The 20164-nt window shown below is 38.5% G+C and overlaps 1 protein-coding gene across 6 annotated transcripts in view; it reads right to left on the bottom strand.

The window, feature by feature from the left end:
• IARS1 (isoleucyl-tRNA synthetase 1) overlaps positions 1–20164 on the bottom strand; it is a 107458-nt gene that overhangs the window by 21470 nt on the left and 65824 nt on the right. For all 6 annotated transcript variants that reach the window (XM_065074495.1, XM_065074499.1, XM_065074496.1 and 3 more), the window contains 7 exons: positions 17251–17398; positions 14302–14422; positions 10053–10144; positions 9635–9712; positions 9032–9153; positions 5912–6014; positions 5610–5693 (listed from right to left, as the gene is read on the bottom strand). In XM_065074495.1, the coding sequence (XP_064930567.1) occupies positions 5610–5693; positions 5912–6014; positions 9032–9153; positions 9635–9712; positions 10053–10144; positions 14302–14422; positions 17251–17398 (748 nt within the window). The remainder of the gene's footprint in view (positions 1–5609; positions 5694–5911; positions 6015–9031; positions 9154–9634; positions 9713–10052; positions 10145–14301; positions 14423–17250; positions 17399–20164) is intronic.

Here is a 20164-nt window from a genome sequence, read left to right on the forward strand (position 1 = left end):
TGTCAGACTGCCCAATACTTGAAGCATTTTGTGTTTAAATCTCCACCAGAAGGTTGTAAAGTTTACGTCAACATGATACAGAATCACCAAGTGCCTTTGGCGAGCAAGCTAATCCGAGACATTTAGGAAGCAGAAGTAAATGGTATCGTCAGCATGACGGGACTAGCAAGTAGCCAAACATTTAGAGTGAGAAGTAAGGCTTAAATACAAGCTCTGAGCTACAGTCTAATTCCCTAGGAAGTCTTGCTGATGGGAGGAGCCAAGAATAAAATGGAATCTAGTTTTATTCAATACATCTTTTAGGAAATCTAATGAAAAGTACCAGTACTTCGGAAATTCAGTTTTAATGGGGTCCTATTGGAAATGAGCCCACAAATGGTAAATTTCCCCCCTCATGGGGGGAAAAAGAAATAACGATCCAAAAAATAACACAAATTTAAAGATGACTGTGGGCCTGATTAGATAAATTACATACAAGTCAACTCCATCAGGGCAAGTTCTCTATACTAATTAGATTAGGATACTGCCCTTCTGCATACATTATCAATAATCAAATAGATTCTTTGAAAAAAGCAAGCCTGTCTCTTAGGTTTCTTTATATCTGCCTCAATGTGATGCTTTGACTTAAAACAGATCTTAATTTTAGCTTCTCAATAAATAAAAAATAGCTCCTTGACACATCTTCCAAGTCTCCTACACACGAAGTGAGGCAAGGAGTTCTTCCCACTGCCAGCGGGAGGACCTGGGTGTTGAGGCATTCCCGTGCACAAGGGCCTTTAGTTGGTGCCACGTGCCAGACTGGACCAGATCAACCAGTAACCCAGCTACGGACCTGCCAGTCCTGTGCTTCAGCTGGGCCACGCTCTGAGCAAACATCCTACAGAGGAAAATAAACACTGATTGTGTAATACTGTAAGAAACAAAATACTGAAGGGCCACCTGCTGCTGCAGTTCACACATCAGTTAATTCAGCCCATTCATGGATTCAATCTACTACTTTACTGTAACACCATTAGTGTTATGAACTACGGGCAGACCAGTAATTTGTTGAAGGGGAAGTCAATTTTCTCTTTTATTAGAGTCATACATAGAGGTGGGAATTGAAGGGTATACAAAGGCTGGATGCAAACAAGATTCTGGTTGTGCCTAGCGTAAAGTTTACTCAGAGAAAAGCTTTTCCTGGAACTAGTTAGGCAGAGAAGGCCTGAACTTGTAAAAGGCCTCAAGTACAAATGAATAAAATGCAGTTGTGTTCTGTTGCTAAACACCTTCTGGATTTATTTCCTTCTGAGAGCTTGGTCATTTTTGCATGACAACTCTCTATTCTTGACAGTTCTACTATTAAAATCCATTTATTTAAATGATTTGCTACGTTCTGATGATTATAGAGTAAGAGTGCAGATCAAAGAATACAGCTACTTCTGAAAAAGCCATGAATGAAATTTTTGAAGAACTGACAAGTGTATTTTTCCAATTCTTCTGTCAGCAACTGCACGAAATCAAATGGTGTAATTTTTCTTATAGATTACCTCTGGCACCCACAAATTTACTAGAAACACACTTCTGGCAATAACTAAAGGTTCTAAAGCTCTGAATATGTAGGAGGTTGATGCACAAAGCTGCAAATACAGCCCAACTAATACTACCCACTCTGCTTGTATTCATTAACCTCTTCAGCTCTGAACAGTTCTAGTAAACAACCGGATTGTTTGCTATGGAATACAAGAAGACACATACGAAGCTTCAGCATCAGCTTGTTGAATTTTAAGATACAATAGATAGTATTTTGTGTTTGTGCTTCCATAAAAGTATTTGAGTTTGTTGTAACTCATCTCCCCATAGAACATACCTTAGCTTGGTTTGCACTGGCAAAAATAATATGAATTAAAACATACATTTATACAGTCCAATTATGTAATAACAAAGAAGCTAACAACCTGATGAATTACCTTTTACTAGCTGTAAAAGTTGACAGCGAATTTTATCAGCTATCTTTTTGGAAGTAATTTGAGTAAGCAACCTCATGTCCTTTAAAAATGGCTTCTGTAAAATTCACAGATTCAGTTTTCAGAGCAAGAAAACGTGATAGACACTAACCTAAATTTGACAAAATTTTGCTATTGAAAAGATCCAGGTATTGAAATTATTAATTATAATACCAATTCTGAAGTGAAGCATCACAACTGCCAAGTATAAGAAAAATAATCAATAAGTTAACACGACAGAAAAGCCCTACCAATCCTGCTCGCAAATCAATTAAGATTTTTTTAATTAAAATTCCTTCAGTGCACAATTCTTAAGAATGTAAGTCTCACGGTAACCAAAAGCAAGAAGCATACAACATCGATCTAGAAGTCTAATGCACTCATCCATGACTCCTTCAGGCAGTGCTCTTAAGCAGCAGCCCACAGAATTTTTAGAAGCCTTCCTCAGATGTATGTTTAGGCTTGGGGAGAGATGGTATTGTGGGAGTAATACACAATTAGAAGTTTAAGAGACCCTCTGCTGCTCCAATCACCTCTCAGATTTTTTAGAGTGACATGGTTGCTCTCTCCACGACAAGCAAGGTGCTCTCTCCATGACAATCTTGCTTGGGTAGATGCAGATTTTTGTTCTCTTTGTCAGTGCAAAGTAGCTGATGGTGACAATGACAACTTGAACTAAAAAAGTTCTATCACATTTTAAGCATGTGACTAGACTTTGTGTTACAGAAGGCACTTACTGAAAGGATGAAAGTATCTTTAACCTAGCAGGGACAGGTGTATGGTAAGAGTCACACCATTGCTGAACCAGGGGAAAAACCCTTAGACGCTGTACTGTCAGTGGTTACTACTATAGCAAAAGAACCTTTCGCACTTATCTTTGAAGACCCATTTCACTGCCTTTAGAGAGTGCAAAAACACTTACAAAAGAAAAAAAATCAATTAAATAAAAAGCACCATAACCTTATACTTCATGTCCTACCAACATGCCTTAGTACAGCCGTTGGAACTGACTCTGTCATGAACACATATAAACTGTTCTGGAACGTGACAGATTCTGACAAACGAAAGATGACAGGAAGGCCAAAGGCCAATTATCAATAGAAACACATTTTGTTTAATACTCCAGAGGCCATTTAACAGAAACACAAACCAAAGACAGAGTGCTGAACCCATCAGTTCTATATTATATCAGCTCTAAGAAACAAAATGTTCCTAAGGTGATTACAACAGGGTAAGAGTTTCCTGAAGACGGCAAGGAGACAAAGTTCTCTGCAATGCCAGATCCAAAGCTTCAGTGCTGTGGATGGAGCTGGAGAAAAGGAACCACTCTGAACTGTGGATAACCCCTGCGTTTCCATCCAGTTACTCTACTAGAACACATAGAAGCCAAACACTAATATGCCAGTAGCCCAGGAAATACGCTGGAGGTAAAACAGGACAAAGACTTAAGCTGGAACAGTAATCTGGTTTTAGCATATAAGCTACAAGCACTTAAAATACAAGATGACAACAGACTTCAGAGGATAATGAAATTATCCCTATGGCTCACCTTCCAGATGTGAAGTTATCATGGGAGGGGAGGGAAGGAAGCCTTTCATAAATGTTCCGATGTACAACTACGTTGCTGTTCAAAATTTTCTTCTGGTTTTTACTCATTTAAACAGAGATTGTTTCATACCAGCAGATTTGAGAGCGCAAGACATAAGGCTAAGCTTGCAGTTCACAGGCCTTCAGAAGCTGTATGAAGACTTCTGCATGAAATCTCTTATAACAGTTCAGGAAGCGGATATTTTGTGGGGTTGTTAGTTTTTGTATTACACTGTACTTCTCTACCAAGGCCCTTGCATCGTGGCTAGTATCCCTTCCTCAGAAATGTTTTTATCAGGACAGGGAGCGACATGTGAACAACTACCTGGGTGGTTTTGTTTTACAAGACCACTCCTTCAGTTCTCATCTGAGAGGAAAGCTGGTGTGTATTCCGCCTTGTTGAATTAAGAGCCACACACAAAGATCACATAAGGGAAGGATTCAAGTGAAAATCCAGACAGTTTACTACAGAGAAATTATCGCCATGAAGTAATCCCCAATTTACATAAAAGACTAACGCGTGCATTCTGCCCAACATCAACAACAAATCAGTTCCCTTGGAATTCTGCTTTCTTAGCAAAGAGCTGCTATTTGAAATGCAATTCTTTCCTCCCAAAACACATACAGTTACAGAGATGAAGTCATGGCTTATCTCCCCAAGGAACACAATGAAACAGCTGGGTGAAAAGTGATCATCTATCCCAAGGAGAGACCACGGCAGCAAGAGGAAATGAAGGCTGCTCAGAAAGAACAGCATTGCTTCACCAGGCCGGCTCTTCCGCCCCACCTCGGGTCTCCCCATGGAGACATTACCGCCTTTAACTCCCTGCTCAGCAAGGCAATCATAGAGCCCCCAGGCTGCTAACACTGAGAAATTACATATAGCATAGCTCACGGTAACAAATGCATGATCACAACAGATTTAAGTAGTAAGAACCACTGCTTTGCAAGGTGTTTTGAAGGCCCAGACACCTAGAAAAAAGTTCAAAGGTGTGCTGGCATAATGGCTTTTTTATTTTCCTTTTCGTTTTGAATAAGGACACCACGGGTCATCAGAATCAGTCACTGTAGCGGAAACAGTCTTCCTTCTCACCATTCCTTCCTACTGTTTCATTTCTCTTCTCCATCACAGATGTGAAAGAACATGCACATAAATCTATTCGTAATGACATTTAATTGAACATGAAAACTAAAAAAGCCCACTCTACAGAGAGTCTCTTAAGCAATCCAAAGTAATAGGCTTTGTCCCTTCACTACAACTTCTGAAATGCAGTATGGAAGTTTAAAGCCTTATTTATAGTATAGACAGATAAATGAAGTCTACTTATAAGCAAACTCCTTTTTAATTTATTTCTTAAAATACTATGGATTTTCACATGGCTGACTAAAAGCAGAAAGTGCAGCTAATTTCAGAAAGTTCTGCCCAAAAGAACAAAAAGGGGCTTTTATCCAAAGATTCAGAAGTAGGGCAGGCTGAGTTTCTCTAACAGACACACACAGGAGAGTATTGCAGTGGCATACAGGAGCAGATGAGTGTAAGGAATTGTATAGACTAACATCATCTTTATTTGACATTTTATTTCCTAAACAACTGTTCTCCTTTACATGGAACTCCTTCTCTCCATCAGCCCTTCCAAACCTGTCCAACTGGTTTTAATGCCCTTCAACTGAAGGGGATCACAAATTTTGCAATCCACCTCTTGGACAACATTTATTTGACTATTGTCTTATTTTAATTCAGAAAATATTTTTTTCCTTTCACTGATCAAGAAAAAGAACATTTTTCCCAGCCTCTTAGTTCTAGGTGGTCAGTTTGAGTAATTAAGTATTTCTCAACACTACACCTAAGGATTATCACCCTTTTACATTTATTTCTGTACACAACACCTATTGGTATCCCTTTTCACTACAATTCTCTTTTAAATTCATTTTACCTGGTGATTTATTAATATCATCAACATGGAAGGTTGGGGTTTTGTTTGTTCAGGTGACCGACACACATAATCCAGTTAAGTATCGTGTTCACTATGTTCTTACCTCAAGTATGTACTTCTCTAAAGACCTGACATTTTCCAGAGCCTCGGGATCCTGATGGATAACAACTACTTCTTTCAAAGGATACTGGGGAGAAGAAAACAAAGCAAAAAACAAACCAGACACTTTTGTCTTTCCAACTGAAAATAAAGAACTTCAGAAATTATTTATCATTTGAAGTATTTTATTCTTGAACTCTGTTTGCTATTCTAAAGTTAATTATTCTATTTTCCCAGGCTTACCCCAAAGTTACAAAGCTATTGCACATTCCCCAGGTATTGATAAGAGATGTTAAGAGTTCTAACCTTTACTGGAATGGTTTTTCTGTCTCTGATTACCCGTCCAAGCTCAATAACAGACTGCAAACAAGAAACGGCACTTTCAATTTTTTTGTCGATGAGATCCTCCCTAGATTAAAAAGGAAACAATATATTGCTTCATTTTCATTGTATCTGTCTGAGCAGATTGAAAACATTTTACCATCTTCCCTGAAATTTCATATGAGAGACTTAATTGTGCCCTGTTTGGGGCAATTTGAAAAACGAACAAACAGGTTTCTCTTCTCTCTTTGTGGAGAAGATGAGGAAATAACTTGCTGAAAACAAAAAACAGAGCTATTTTTCAATCATCTTTTGTTAGCACCTCTCACAAGATGGAGACAATGGATGGAGTCATTCTACCTATTCTGTTAATACCCAATAATAAGATATACATTAATAATACCAAATAAGATGCAAAAATACCTATAATGCAACCAACTCACTGGTCCCAATTTATAACCTTTTTCAGGAACTCTAGACATTTTAGCTTGATGTTTTAGACAGTCTTGTCATCTTTCCTGGCTTCATCATTTTAACACCCTTCTGTGTGGATGCAAGGCAGGTTTGGGGATTTTTTTTTTTGTTTTGCATTTTTGGTTTGGGTTTTCTTTGAGTAAACCAACATTTTACATTTTCTTTCAAGTGCACCAACAGCCTACAGTTCTGAGAATTTGGTTTTCTTGATTTCTTGAGTAGCTGCATAAATTTCAAACTGTGCAAGTGTCAGACCACAACCAGAGATACTGGATCAAAAGACAGTTGTGAATCAAGTTGCTTGCTGTAATAGAAGTAGCAAAAGTCCCGGGGTGAAAACCATGCATCCAATAAGGACTGTCCAGAACAACAGAACCAGGAAAGTAAGACTTACAACTGAAACGTCCCCATCTTCTACGTATTTTACTAAGATGTTACTACCTATTTTGAAGCTTTTGTTCTCTCAAAAGCCAATCTCCTGGATGGTCCTCCAAAAACTTGGAAAAACATGCAAATTGTGAAACAGAAAATTTTGTTCCCAGAAGGGTTCATATTGTATAATGTGGCAGCATTTCAATATTACTTGTTATTACTTAACAACACTGTGGAGCCACAAAATGAGAACAGGCTTCATGGACTGCATGCACATCCACCAAATGTAATGCAACCAATCTGTTCAGACACTAATCAACCAAATAATACCTCAGTGGGGTCTGTAACAGAGATATTGAATCAAGCTGTGAAAGCGGCCAAGTGCTTTGGCTTTATCTGTAGATAAACTAGTATTTTCTGTTAACTACATCAAAAAATATCTCTTATTAACTGACAATATTGTCCTCACACAACTACCAGAAAAATATTCAAAGAAAAACGCAGTTATGTGCATAGCAGCTCAAGGTAGAACTCAAAAATTTCAATAACTTAGTTCTGAAAACATATATTTTTATCTGACAAAGGGAACAACTGGTACATAGGGGATCCAGTAAATTACACAAACTAGTAACAGACAAAAATCCAAACAAAGTACAAGAAAGAGAACAGCCCTGCAAGCCATTCAAATGCATCTTACGTTTGCATGATGCAGCAGCAAGTCCGTCAGCACTAACAAGAATAAAAAGTGACCAAAGAACTTTAAAAGGCTCATGCTAAGCCCATGTCTGAACTGAGTTCCTGCAAGTAGCTCACTGTTCTTCCATTACTCCATCCTATAGGAGCTCAAAGCCATTTCTGAGAGCTCAAAGCCATTTCTGAGAGCTCACTGATGATTTTTGCATTCTTTGATTACATATTCTTCACAGCACTTTCCCAGGGAACAGAAAATCAGCACCATCATTATGTCAATCTCAAACTCCTTGTTGCAATAACTTGCACTATTAAAGCTATCAGAAAGAACATACACCTTCCTCAAAGGATATAGTATCCATAAAAGACACAATATTACTAGGTGGTTTAAATTTTTTAACTGGCATATAAAGTATCAAGGTCAGCTCCCTTGTCCTTGAGGCTTTTCAAACGGAGCTGCAATGCAAAAGGGAAGTTTGCTTCTCTCCTAGTCGTGAGTACCAGCGGACTGCAGTGCAGGCACTAACTTCATCCACTAACATAGCACCAAGGCATTAATGAACAATTCAGTACTGCAATACTAGTGTCTCCTTTGGCTGGGCAAAAGAAAACAAAACAAAACACCACCACAAAAAAACACCAAGCCAAAAAGCACACACACTCCCCAAACCAAAACAACTTCAGGTGTCAAGTTCTGTCTGGGTTGAGTCGATACCAAGATAGTGCAGAGCACATGTCCAGGACAGCCACCATGGACCCAAACCTCTGAGACACATTGGCACTTAGAAAGATCCTCATCCCTCAGCATCCAAAGAAACGATCTGCCAGGAAAGTTCTCTCTCATATTGTGCATCCTCTTACAAAGAAGTGGCAATCTCTGGACAATGGTCTAAATTCTTGATCTGAAGCCAAAAGAATTCACTCCTCTGGCTCTGTATGTGGTCCACACAAAACAATAATTCTAATCCACATGGGACTTGGCATCTGCATCCACTACAAAAGGCCTAGAGCTGGGGGATGCACACGTTCTTGCAACCATACGGCCTACAGGGAAGTTTTATAATCCTTTAGGATTCATAGGTAGGCATTACAGCTCATAGTCAGCCCAAATTTTCAAGAGTAAAAAGGATATTCCGTGTCCACCATAAGCAGGAAACATTATGAGTTTGGAATACGCATTCCTCCTAATTGTTTTCCTTCCTACCTGCAACCCTTGAATGCAGCGCAAGGCTACTGCCGAAGCGTGGAGGGAAAATTCCCAGCTGACTTTGACAGTGGGGTGTGAAGTATATTGCTAGTGAATTGTTCTCCTTCAGCAGAGATTAACATTAATCAGAGTTTAATCAAAACTTAAAACAGTTTTGCTTATAGGAAAGAATGTGTTAACTATCAACCTAAAATTCTTCCTGAGGCAAAGGAATATTCACATTATTAAAGCAGCTTGTTTTCCCATTCTGCAAAACTGTTTTAAACACAAGTAAGCGAAGAAGCACTGTTCTGTGAAATGAGAAAAAACCACACAAATCCAACCAAAAACCAACCAAACCCCACACAACAGCTGTCTCTTACCTCACTTGGGGAAGCATGAGGTAGTGGATGCTTTCTGTATTCTTTTCCTGAACCGAGGCCGGATCAATAAGTGTTTTCAGATTCTGGTACATCAGTTCAGTGATAAACGGAGTATATGGTGCCTGTAACATTGAATTCAATCATAATATTTTCTTTATTGTTTGTCCATTCTGAATCACTAATACTTATTAATTGCATAAGGACAGTTCAGCAAAAACAATGCTTACACAGCGTCTTTTGTGCAGAACTGTGATGTTCTTCAAAACATTGACTGAAATAAATGATGAAATTGCTACTGCTTATTCACCTCCTTCCTGAAATTTAAATTTTACTTTTGCGCATCAGATAAGAAATCATAATGTCTCTTTATCAGCCAGGTAATACTTGCATTCTTTACAGTACCGTGGGCCAGATAAGCTAATAAAAGGCGGATGTAGAAAATGAGACTGTGCTACACAAATCAGTAGTAATATGTTTTTTCTCCCCATGTGTTCAGTTTCTGTAGCCCTAGTTTCTACGGTCTGCTTAGACACAAAGATGCATGCTTTTAGATTAGCTACATTAAAAATGTCAAAAAGTTGTAGGGGGCTGTAATTCCCTTACCATAAGTCTGCACATGGAGAACAAAACACTAAACAAGGTTTCCAAGGCCATAATGCAGTCTTCAGTCCCGTTCTCGCCCTATTCGAAGAATTCACCAAGAAAAAACAAACAACTACAATTTTAGGATCAGGAAGTGCACTTCAATAAACTTCAAAAATTTATTGCATTAATACAATAAACTGTTTTCCTAAGCTGTATTCATTTTGCTCAAACCCATTCAGCATGTGAAACTGAGTTACAGAGCATTTCATTTGTTTGCTCTTCCTCATAAAGCAAAGAGAAGGAAAAGCATCATGCTACCTTCTCATTCCCACTGTCAGGTACACACCGACCACATTGAAACCATAGCATAAAGATTTTGGGTAATGCCATAAAGCTGCTATGGATTCAACTAACAGACTATGAAGCAGATACCTACCTTTAGTCTTCTGCGGTTCATTCTAACATACCAGTTGGTCAGAATATCAACAAACTTCACTAATCGAGGGACCACAGTGTACAGCCTGTAAGCTAGAAGGAAAAATGTTTCCTGGAGTTAGTATTTGCCCTTTGCATCACGCTCCTCACTTAAAGAAACACGTTATCATTTGTAGCTCCGGTGTTGAACATAAAACCTGAGCAGAAGCATGTATGTTAGCAAGATCCAAAAAGCGATTAGACATACTAGTATGTTAAAGCCATATTTTTGAACTTGCACGTGTCATCAGTTCTCTTGCTTCAAGACAAATACATCCACCACCAAATTGCTCCCCTAATCCTACACAAACACGCATTATGGAAGCCTTATGCTTTTATCTGACTCGTAAAGAGGATAGTGGATAAGAGACTATTAATCGCAAAGGATTTGGCAAATCCTAGATTTGCACATGCTGTAAATACAGCCAAGTCACTAGAAGTTTAACAGAAATTAATGTAGAATCATACAATAAAATTTTATTACCAATTACTGCCAACATTTTCTTTCCTGTTTGCCAAGTTTAAAATGAGACACCTATTTCAATGAATTCTCCCTGAATTACTCGCAATTTTTTATTATTTTTCTAAATAACACAGGAGGCTAAAAGAATGTAAAGTAACAGCAAGCCTGATGAGGTAAGAAGATAAACATAGCTCTATTTTCAAGTTCTGTGTAACTTAAAAGCGTGGAGGACTGCCAGCATGAAAAAGAAGGTCATCATGAGCATCACTATGCAACTGGGAAAACAAATTTCAGTTGTTCACAGAGAATGGGGCGGGGAAAGTGAGAAGGAACCTTAAACAGGACTTGCTTTTCTAAGGAAAAACTTATATGTAACTTCTCTGAAAGCAAAGAGATCTCTATTCTGAATAAGTTTCATCAATCAAGCAGCTACTGAATAAAATGGAACTTTGCTTTAAAAGCCTCACCACACTTCTCATTGTATTTTCTAAAATAGAAGTGTTTTTAAAGGCAGAGTACTTGTATTTAAACCTAAAAAGGAAATGCTCAGAAGATTCATGCCATGGTGGGGAAGACATTATTTCTGTGGGTATTTGTATTGCTAAAAAATTCCCAGCTCTCTTCTAGCTATGCATTATCTAGTTAGGAGACTGCTTAAAAACAAACAAAAAACCTCAAAATCACCACCTGCCAGGGACAGTGTTTCTTTAACAAGAAATTCAAGCTAGCCTGGAAATCTGCATTTTTCACCTCAGTAGCTGTAATCCCAGTTCACAAACCAAATTGTAGAATCTTGTTTTTCCGGACTCAAGCAGAAGGCAAACATGACCACGGAACCACACGCACACGCAGACACAGGCACACACAAACTTCATTTCAGGAATCAGGAGAAAACTTGCTTTGTAAAATCATTTATTGTGTTGGGCACTTCTAGTAGGAAAAAAAAAAAAAAAAAGGCTTAATAACTCTTACTGGTTTTACTGGTTTAAATATGGAATTTGAACCCCCACCTTAAAAAGCACAAAGAATTGCTTGCCCTATTACCTTCCATAATATCTTACAAATATCTTACTACTTGCCCTATTTATCAAAGGGCCCAAATCCCAGGAGTTTCCATTGTAACAGATGAAGTTCAGTGGAGAAATTATGCGACTCTTCAATAGCTAATAATTCCTTCGGTTGGTTAGACCTTGCCCAAGTTTTCCTCTGCTCTCTACAGCCCCCAAAGCTGGAGTGTGCACAGGTACCGTCCCCTGCCCAGGCTCAGGCTGCTCAACTGAGGACAACGCTGAACTGTCAGGGACTCCATCTAGGCTGAAATACTGCTGGCTATTCAAGCTACTACTAGAAACTGGGGCAGAATTAACATGAGTTTTACTTAATGGCAACATTTTTCTAGAGGCAGGCAATCGGTGTCAAGTTTAGCTCTACTCTAAAATACACTTGATTAAGGGGAAGCAGCTCAGCTCAGCTGGAACACTTTTCTGGTCAGTGGTGTCTCCTTGCCATTTGGAGTTTGAAGGCGGCATGTTCCTACACGTGATCAGAGGGGTGCAGGGACAGCGTGTTACGATGCACACCGGGCCACTGCTTTGACAGATTGTGCCCAAATGTCACCTCCACCCCACTGCCTCGCCACAATTTTAGACATGGTAGACAACACATTTTTAATGCATCTTGCAGATAACATCGTATGGCATTATTTAGCAAACGTAATCATTTTATGCTCACATCATGCCACATCTACAATAGCTTCTTCATTTGTATATTCTTTCATTATTATTATTTTCAAAATCTTGGCTTCTAAAATGCAGCTTGTGTAAAGTATTTATCACCTTCACCCAGCACTTGAGGTTATCATTCACCGTTATATTCTTCCCTTGCCTCTTCCTGACATTTCTCCTACTTCAAGTCAAATGAAGTAGGAAACCTTTAAAAAAATAACAAACCCCAAACTGATTTTTTTAAAAAGGATTGGCACAAGAGCATCATGTCGCACTACACAAATTTACTGCATTATATTATCTGTCTGACTGAATTCAGAGTTTATGCAGAAAAATAATTTGAAAATCATGTTTAGTAATCACTTCCAAATGAGACGTGTCACTCACTTGATGAGCATGTTATCTCCATCTAACACATGATGATAGCTTTTAATATCAATACTACAGTCTTGAAAGTCTTTACATTGTCATTTTCCAACAGGAATTTTCTACTCCTGTTTCAAAGGATCTTCTTGCTTTGTAAAGATGCCAGCTGACACAGCCCTTTTTATTTGTTTCACCTTCCTCTTCAAAATCCAGAGCAGAGAATTAAAGTTTCTACTCATCTTCCTGCAAATGCTATTCTGTTTGAACTGTGCACTGATGCAAAATCCCAGGAACAAATTCATTCACAAATTAATAAATTCACTATCCCGCAATGTATTTTCCTCTTTACTTGCAGCATGTAAACTTGCCCAGTCTGTGCATATTTCTGTTCGGCAACACATGAGACTCAATACACACTACCAACAAATTTCAAGGACAAAACTTCTGTGAAGAAGTCACATTTTCATCAACAACAGACAGCTTTTAATATATTCTAGTTTTGGTAGCTTAAGGATTCTTTCTTCCTTTAATGAAATCTTCTTAGATGACCTCATCTGATTTCTTTTATTACCAAAATGTCCAACTTCATCTACTGTCACAAGATAAAACTCCTCTTACTGGTCTTGGTAAGAATGAACATGCAGCTCTAAGAGCAGAAACACAAGAGATGACCAAAGCAGAGCACAACTGTCCTGTGTCCTCCAACTCAGATCTGACATTTAGCTGTTTCCTTATAATCTCTTATCCCACTAATACCTTATTTTCCCAAGCCCAAGAACACCTGCGGAAGGCTTCTGAAAATTCTTCAGAGTCAACTTCAGACGACTGGCATCAGCAGGGGTGGAGGTTTATTCATACACAAGGACTACAATGGCAAAAGCCACTTTCTTTCCAATATCTACATTTCTAGTACCCTTAAAGGCTCCAAACCTCTGCAAATCCCACCGTGACTTTACCTGCAAGTTTGCAAGCTTGCTGGATCAGACTAACTGCTTCAGGGGACTCTTGCAGCACCTTCTCTTTGCAGTTCCTATTGTCTTAATATTATGTGATCATTAAGAGGCATGGCATGATGAAAAAGACAACATGAAGGAAGGAAAACCAGGAGAGTATCTTTTTATGGCTATGCAATACGCTAATGCCATTCCATCCTGCTGTACACACTCCCAATATGATTACAAAGAAATTCTCTCCAGGGAACTGTGCAGGGGAAAACTTATTCCCTGTGCTCATGTACCTCTCAAAATTATTTTACTTAGCTGACAATAGCTCTGTCCATTTTACCCTTTTTTTTAACAGCTTCCCCAAATTCTATTTGGCTTCCTTTTTACTGCTGTCTTTCAGTTACTATTATAATATTATTAATTGCTCCAAGCAATGTATAAGAGGTTGTTACGGTAACAAGCTACATCAGTGCACTCATAGGATTAGCTGTGACAAAAAAAGCCTCATCACTTTTTGGTATCTCGTGAACAAGCGTAACAAAATCTGTATTAACACCCAGGAAAGCAGCATTCCATGTTTTATGGTAGCTGGTTAAAGATTTCCTTCATCTGAACTTTAAGTCTCAGGTGGAATCTGGAAATTTCTGGATGAAATGGCTAGTTCTCTAATCAAAAATTAAACACCCATACATACACCCGACCAAACGTGCATACCTGCCATTTCAGCTTTGAAGAACTGAATGAGTGATTGGGTGAAAGAAAGAATCCACTTATCCATGATGTTATTGCTCTCCTTAACTGTGTTCTCATTGAAAAGGAATTCTCTTCCCTCATCCTATCATCAACATAAAAACACAAAACACATCTTAAGTAATACGGGTATATATTCAAACCTCTATACAGAACCACCTGCCAGCCCCTATTATTTTCTCACCTTTACTGTGTTACACTGGTTCCTTAAGAAAGAACATTAAATTCCAGAAACATGTAAGAGAAATGGCTAAGGAAACCCTGACTCCCACTGCTCTCGGTTTCACCACACCGTACCTTCAGCTACAAAGGAGGTCAGTTACTCGGATCTGTTCAAAGACAAGAAGTAGTACAGCACACAACGCTATGCAGTTGTTCCTTCCCTGTTTGCAGTATAAATCACATCTTCCAGACACAGGGTAGGACCCTGGAATTTATACAACTCTTTCATCTAGGAGAATCCGAAGCGTTTACAAGAAATGTACTACAAAGATTAATTCTATTTGGAGAAAGGGTGTATAAACATAATTATTTTTTAAGAGCATGTGACAATTTCAACAGATTAAACCATAGAAGAGGTTAACAACCCCAACTGAAAAAACAGGTGGAAGTTTAAGGCATCCAACATGCAAATAGTACCTTTGGTTGCTTTCCAGAATACTGATGTTTGCACCCATCTGAAAAATTTCACAACACTTTGCTGATTCTAGGGCATTGCAAGCAAGACAAGTAAGTGCAGTTGTCAGTGCCTATAGCCTGACTCTTCTCCCTGGGAACATTCCTACAACTGGTTTAAAACAGGGGGTTTATATTTTCAGATTTACAATCAGTATTTGACATCTAGTATTAAGTATCTTTGGACTTCTCCTTCCTTCAGAGTCCAGATGAAAAATCTGGTTGGATTATTCAACCCAGTATTTATGCATCCACTTACATAGCAAAAAGGAGAAGATTCTCAGGAAATAAATGCATCTGCACACCCACAAGCGCATCGGTCCAGTGAGAGGTCAGCAATCATTTTACCAACTACAATTACTGTGGTAACTACAGTAAGCATAAAATTAATATTACACTTAATCCAGGACACTGGGATGGTAGTTTCTGTCTTGCAGGAGGCAGAATACAATGAAAAAGTTGTTTAAGCCTGTGTATGAAAGCTAATTTAAGCACTATCACCTCTAACAGCACATTCTTTTGCCTAATATGGTGCATAGGGATGGTTTCTAGACATTTAGAAAGAAAAATTACATGGGCTGAATTACCAAAAATATCTGCTTAAGCACCTGGATTTTCCATTGAGGTCTTCCATCCCCAATTTGGCTGATCTTGCAGAATTTAATGGGATCACAGCAAAAAGCTGCAAAGCACGCTTCAGATAATCCAAAGGTCAAACAGGAAAAAGTGAAATATACTTTTGGGACAACACTTAAGTCTCTCTGATGAAGGCTGCCTAGGGGCCCTGAGAGAAGATGTGTTAAATAGCAGGATCTGAAGTTATCAGACTTTCTTCCCAAAAGGCGTCATTAAAAAGATAAAACCATTTTTTTACGTCAGCTATTTACTGTACTATTTACTGAAGTCAGCTGCCGTTATTGCTTCAAATGGCAGCTCTCCAAAGTGATTAGGCTGCTATTGCAATTTCATGTGCTGTATAAGTTTTGAACTGTTTGGCTTAGCACCCACTCTCCCATAAAGGTCTCCGCTAACAAGTGGTAACCTTCCATCATTTATCTTAGCTGAAAGATTAAAATCGGTTTCAACAGAAGCTATACAACATACCCATGAAATCTTCAATTTAAATGAAAAATTACTAAGAGAAAGGAATTTTAATCTTGCTTTCATTCTGAAAGTGTAGAAACTCGTGTCACTCATCCAGAAATTTTTAGCAGACTTCAAATGTAATCTACAAGTCTAAAGCATTATTGCAGATAATTTACCTTCCTTTCCATTTCATTTCATTTTTTTTCCCTAAGTTGTATTTATAAGTTAGCTTTAAAAAAAATGAACTGCCATGTTACAGAAGGCAATCTTTTGCTGTGGCTAATGTATTCAGTATCAAGTATTCCCAAGTTAAACATTTTTATGCAGATTCATAATTAAAGTTACAGTAAATGAGTTAGCTCAAGAAATTGTCACAGCAGACACTACTGAAAATAACTTTATTTTCATTGCTTATTTGCAGTTCTATTTGTGTCAAATCTGTGCGCTATTCAATGTTCTCAGTGCAGAGACACTTGCAGTCCAGCTGTCACCCTCCGACAGCATCCTCCCTGCGATGTGCCATGCCTCACCACACCATGTGCGGGGACAGCAAAGCAAAAGCAGCAGCACCAAGGCAGTATTCATGACACCTATGGCCTCCAAGCTACTACACAAACACTGATAAGACGATTACTAGAAAACCAACAAGGTTTAGTAGGAACATTTCAGAAAGATTGCCCCAAGCACATGTGGTACCTGGCTTTTAACTAGTGTTCAGCAAGGTGATCATTGCTGAGTATGTATTAACACCACAAACTCAAAGTCCTGATCTTGTTCCCCAATTTCAAGAGTACAAATGCAATAGCATTATCTCAAATAAAAGGGAATCAAGAGTACCCTACTCTGAGAAATGACAGCTGTTATGTCTCGACAGTCCTCTACGTTCCACTCCTCCTTTCTGTATAATAAACCGGGTCAAGAGAGAGATGCAGAGTGCTGAGCTTTATAAAGCAGGGTACAAACAGCAAACACCACATAAATCAACAGCAAGCATCCAAAACCTGACCTAACTTGAAAGTCAGCCTTGCATTGAACAAGGGGACAAAGATCACATGACTTCCAGGGGTCCCTTCCAATCTAATTTTCTCTACAACAGTGGAAAATGCAGAAAGCTCCTTCGACTTGGCCTTTCCACGCTCAAGAGATCCATACCTTATGCTGCAGGATCTGAACATTCTGAACAAGGAAGCGATACGCATTGTACCAGGGCAGGAAGACATCCTTCAGTATATCCCTTACTCCTTCTTCCTTAAATCTCAGATTTTCAGCTCTTACCACAGGAGAATTGATCAGGTATAACCTGCAAAATAAGAAAGCAATACTTAAAAGCTTAAAACTGCATACAGTGATGGAAATGCACTTGAACATACAGTAAACCCTAGAGAGCTGCGTAGCAAGAGAAAGATACCCCAGGAAGCAGTTTTGCACCAAGCACTCTAAGGAGGGCAGTATTGTAAGCCTGTGACATACTGAACATATGACAGATTACCTCCTAGTGCTACAGGATTATTTTTGTGATACTGCATATGGAATTTGAATTAGAATTTCAATTTTCTATTTTACTCTAGAAGTTATTTGAAGTAATAACACATGCTCAGATGCTGTCACAGTATAAACCAAGCATTGGATGCACGGAATTAGTCTTAATCTTTAGAATGGCACCTATTGTTTCGGTAATATTTTGAATTCTTTAACAATGACACAATACCTTTCTAGTCAAATTTCCTCAGTTACAAAAAGCTTTAGGCTCATTGTAAACACAGGACTAAGGAGAAAGGCAAAACAGGCAAATCAGAATAGAAGAGAAGAAATTAATGTTTTCAAGAAAAATAGCCCAAGAAGACGACGAAGGATGAACCTCCTATGAAATCCAAACCTGTCTCATCTCCAGAAACAGCTCTGGGAGCAAAGCGGACGGTTTGGTGACACTGAGTACGTATCCCAGCAGCCCCTCAAGACTTGCCTGCCCCAAGGGCTACATCTCTGCATGAAACCCAGCCCGGCAGGGAGATGCTCCTCAGCTCCATCCCTCTCAGGCTAAAAGCTCCTCATTTCAGAGAGACAAACACATCCCCCCTTCCTTGCTGGCTGCGAGTTCACAAAAAAAATCATTTGTATACTTTATGCCATCCTATTCCCTAAACAAATATTCTGTCTATAGAGACAAACTATCAAGGTAACTCAAAAAGAAAACAGGTCTTACTCAAGTATCAAAATAACTTGAATGCAAACTTATTTAGAAACAAACCATTTACATTTCCAAATATGAAAAGCAAATCAAACATTTTTTTACTTTAAAGACTGTGGTGTTTCTCAATAGAAATGCATTAACTCATTTTCTCACATTTTATCAACTTCAAAAATCCTGATTCTAAACTACTATGTCTTTACAGGCCCTTCTTTCAGGAGGCTTTAAAATCTTAATGGGGTTTGACACAGCACATTCAAGAATACCAGATCATAAATTCTAAAGGAGAGGGCTCCTTGCATAAAAATGAATACATAAAAATAGAGCTGCCAGAGTAAACAGACAGTAAAGCAGCACAGAAATGGGCATTTTCAGCACTGCTTTGAGAAGAAAAAAAAGAGTACTTTTAAACATACAAGAATACAAATTATAAATTTACAAAAGTACAGAACTAGTAAGTCCTTAAATTAAACTAGAATTCATAAATATATATTTAAACCAAATCTCCTATCACAATTATTTATGTGCGTATTGTTTATTTCAGATGTCAAGCATGACTGTGCTCGTCTGGCCCTGGGGTACACCAGGATGCTCCAGGCCTTTTCCAGTTTGGGACTGACCCAGGACAGTGACCGCTGCCAATCACCTCCACCGTTTCCCGCCTGTGGAGGCAGCGATGCCAACTAATCAGAACTATGAAGGATCCTCTAAATTGCTCCTTTGCACCCACCTCAGCAGCACCTGCTGCAGAATCTGTCAGAGGTCTTCTCAAAATAGCTCTCAGGATGAGATGTTAATGTAGCTCTCTTGTTTGGTTTTTGTTTTTTTTGTTTTTAACATAGCAGCCCTACACTGACTTACAATATGCGACTGTTAAAAGAATACTAATTTCCTGAATTATTCCAATGCAAAGATACTTACACTTATTGTACAGAAAGAGAAATAAGGCACCTGATAAAGGAAGATTTCTATCAATCCAGTTACATGTAGTGATATTGCCCATTTTGCAGAAGATAAAACCTTCTTCAAATGAAGCCAGTATTATCAAGTTTTCTAACAACGTATGAGAAACAATAAAGTAACCTCCTTTCCATCTCTCTCAAACAGCAGTCTGTGGCATCACATTATTTCTTCCGCACTTGAGAACAGATTGAGAGGGGAATGTAACACATCACTTCTAACAGCAATACCTCCCTCAGGGGACATGAAAACAAAGGTCTTGTAGATGTTATGACCAGCAAATTCTCTTTGTGATATATTTCAACTTTGACACCTATCCAATCCAAGTCACAGGTCTTAGGAATATCAAAATACATCTGTTTTTGACAATTCTTACACATTTCACACAGGATTCAACTTTCAGAAAGTCTGAAGTTGGGTTGTTAAATTTACTGTGCTGTTACTTATGTTTGCCTTTTCTTCTCAACTCCATATTCATTTAAACAACTTACATATATATTTTCTGCTGATCTATTGATCAAGCTACTGCTGAGAATATTTCAAAGCTGTAGTTAAAATATAACATATATGTTCTGCAAAAGCTAAAGCAACTCTGCAGGGAAACATTGCCAAGGAAAAAAACCCCTCGGTTGTAGCTTTTTCTATAAACAGAACACATCAAGTGCTTCAGTGAATAAGCAGAGACAACGGAATCGCAGAGCTGCTTCCATAAATGAACCTAGTCTGCAATGCTTTTTACTCTCTGTGTGGGTGTACGTATAAATAAATGTGACATTAAAGAATGAGTACACAGGCAGAAAAATGAATTAGCTTTTTGGAAAAAAAAAAAGGAAGTGTAACTTCTGGTGTTTGAGATTTTGGGTTTTGTTTTATGAAAAAGGCAGGGTTTTCAACGGAAACATCACCTGCAATTTAAAA

This window comes from Columba livia, chromosome 10 (genome assembly GCF_036013475.1).
Source record: "Columba livia isolate bColLiv1 breed racing homer chromosome 10, bColLiv1.pat.W.v2, whole genome shotgun sequence".
NCBI classification, from domain to species: domain Eukaryota; kingdom Metazoa; phylum Chordata; class Aves; order Columbiformes; family Columbidae; genus Columba; species Columba livia.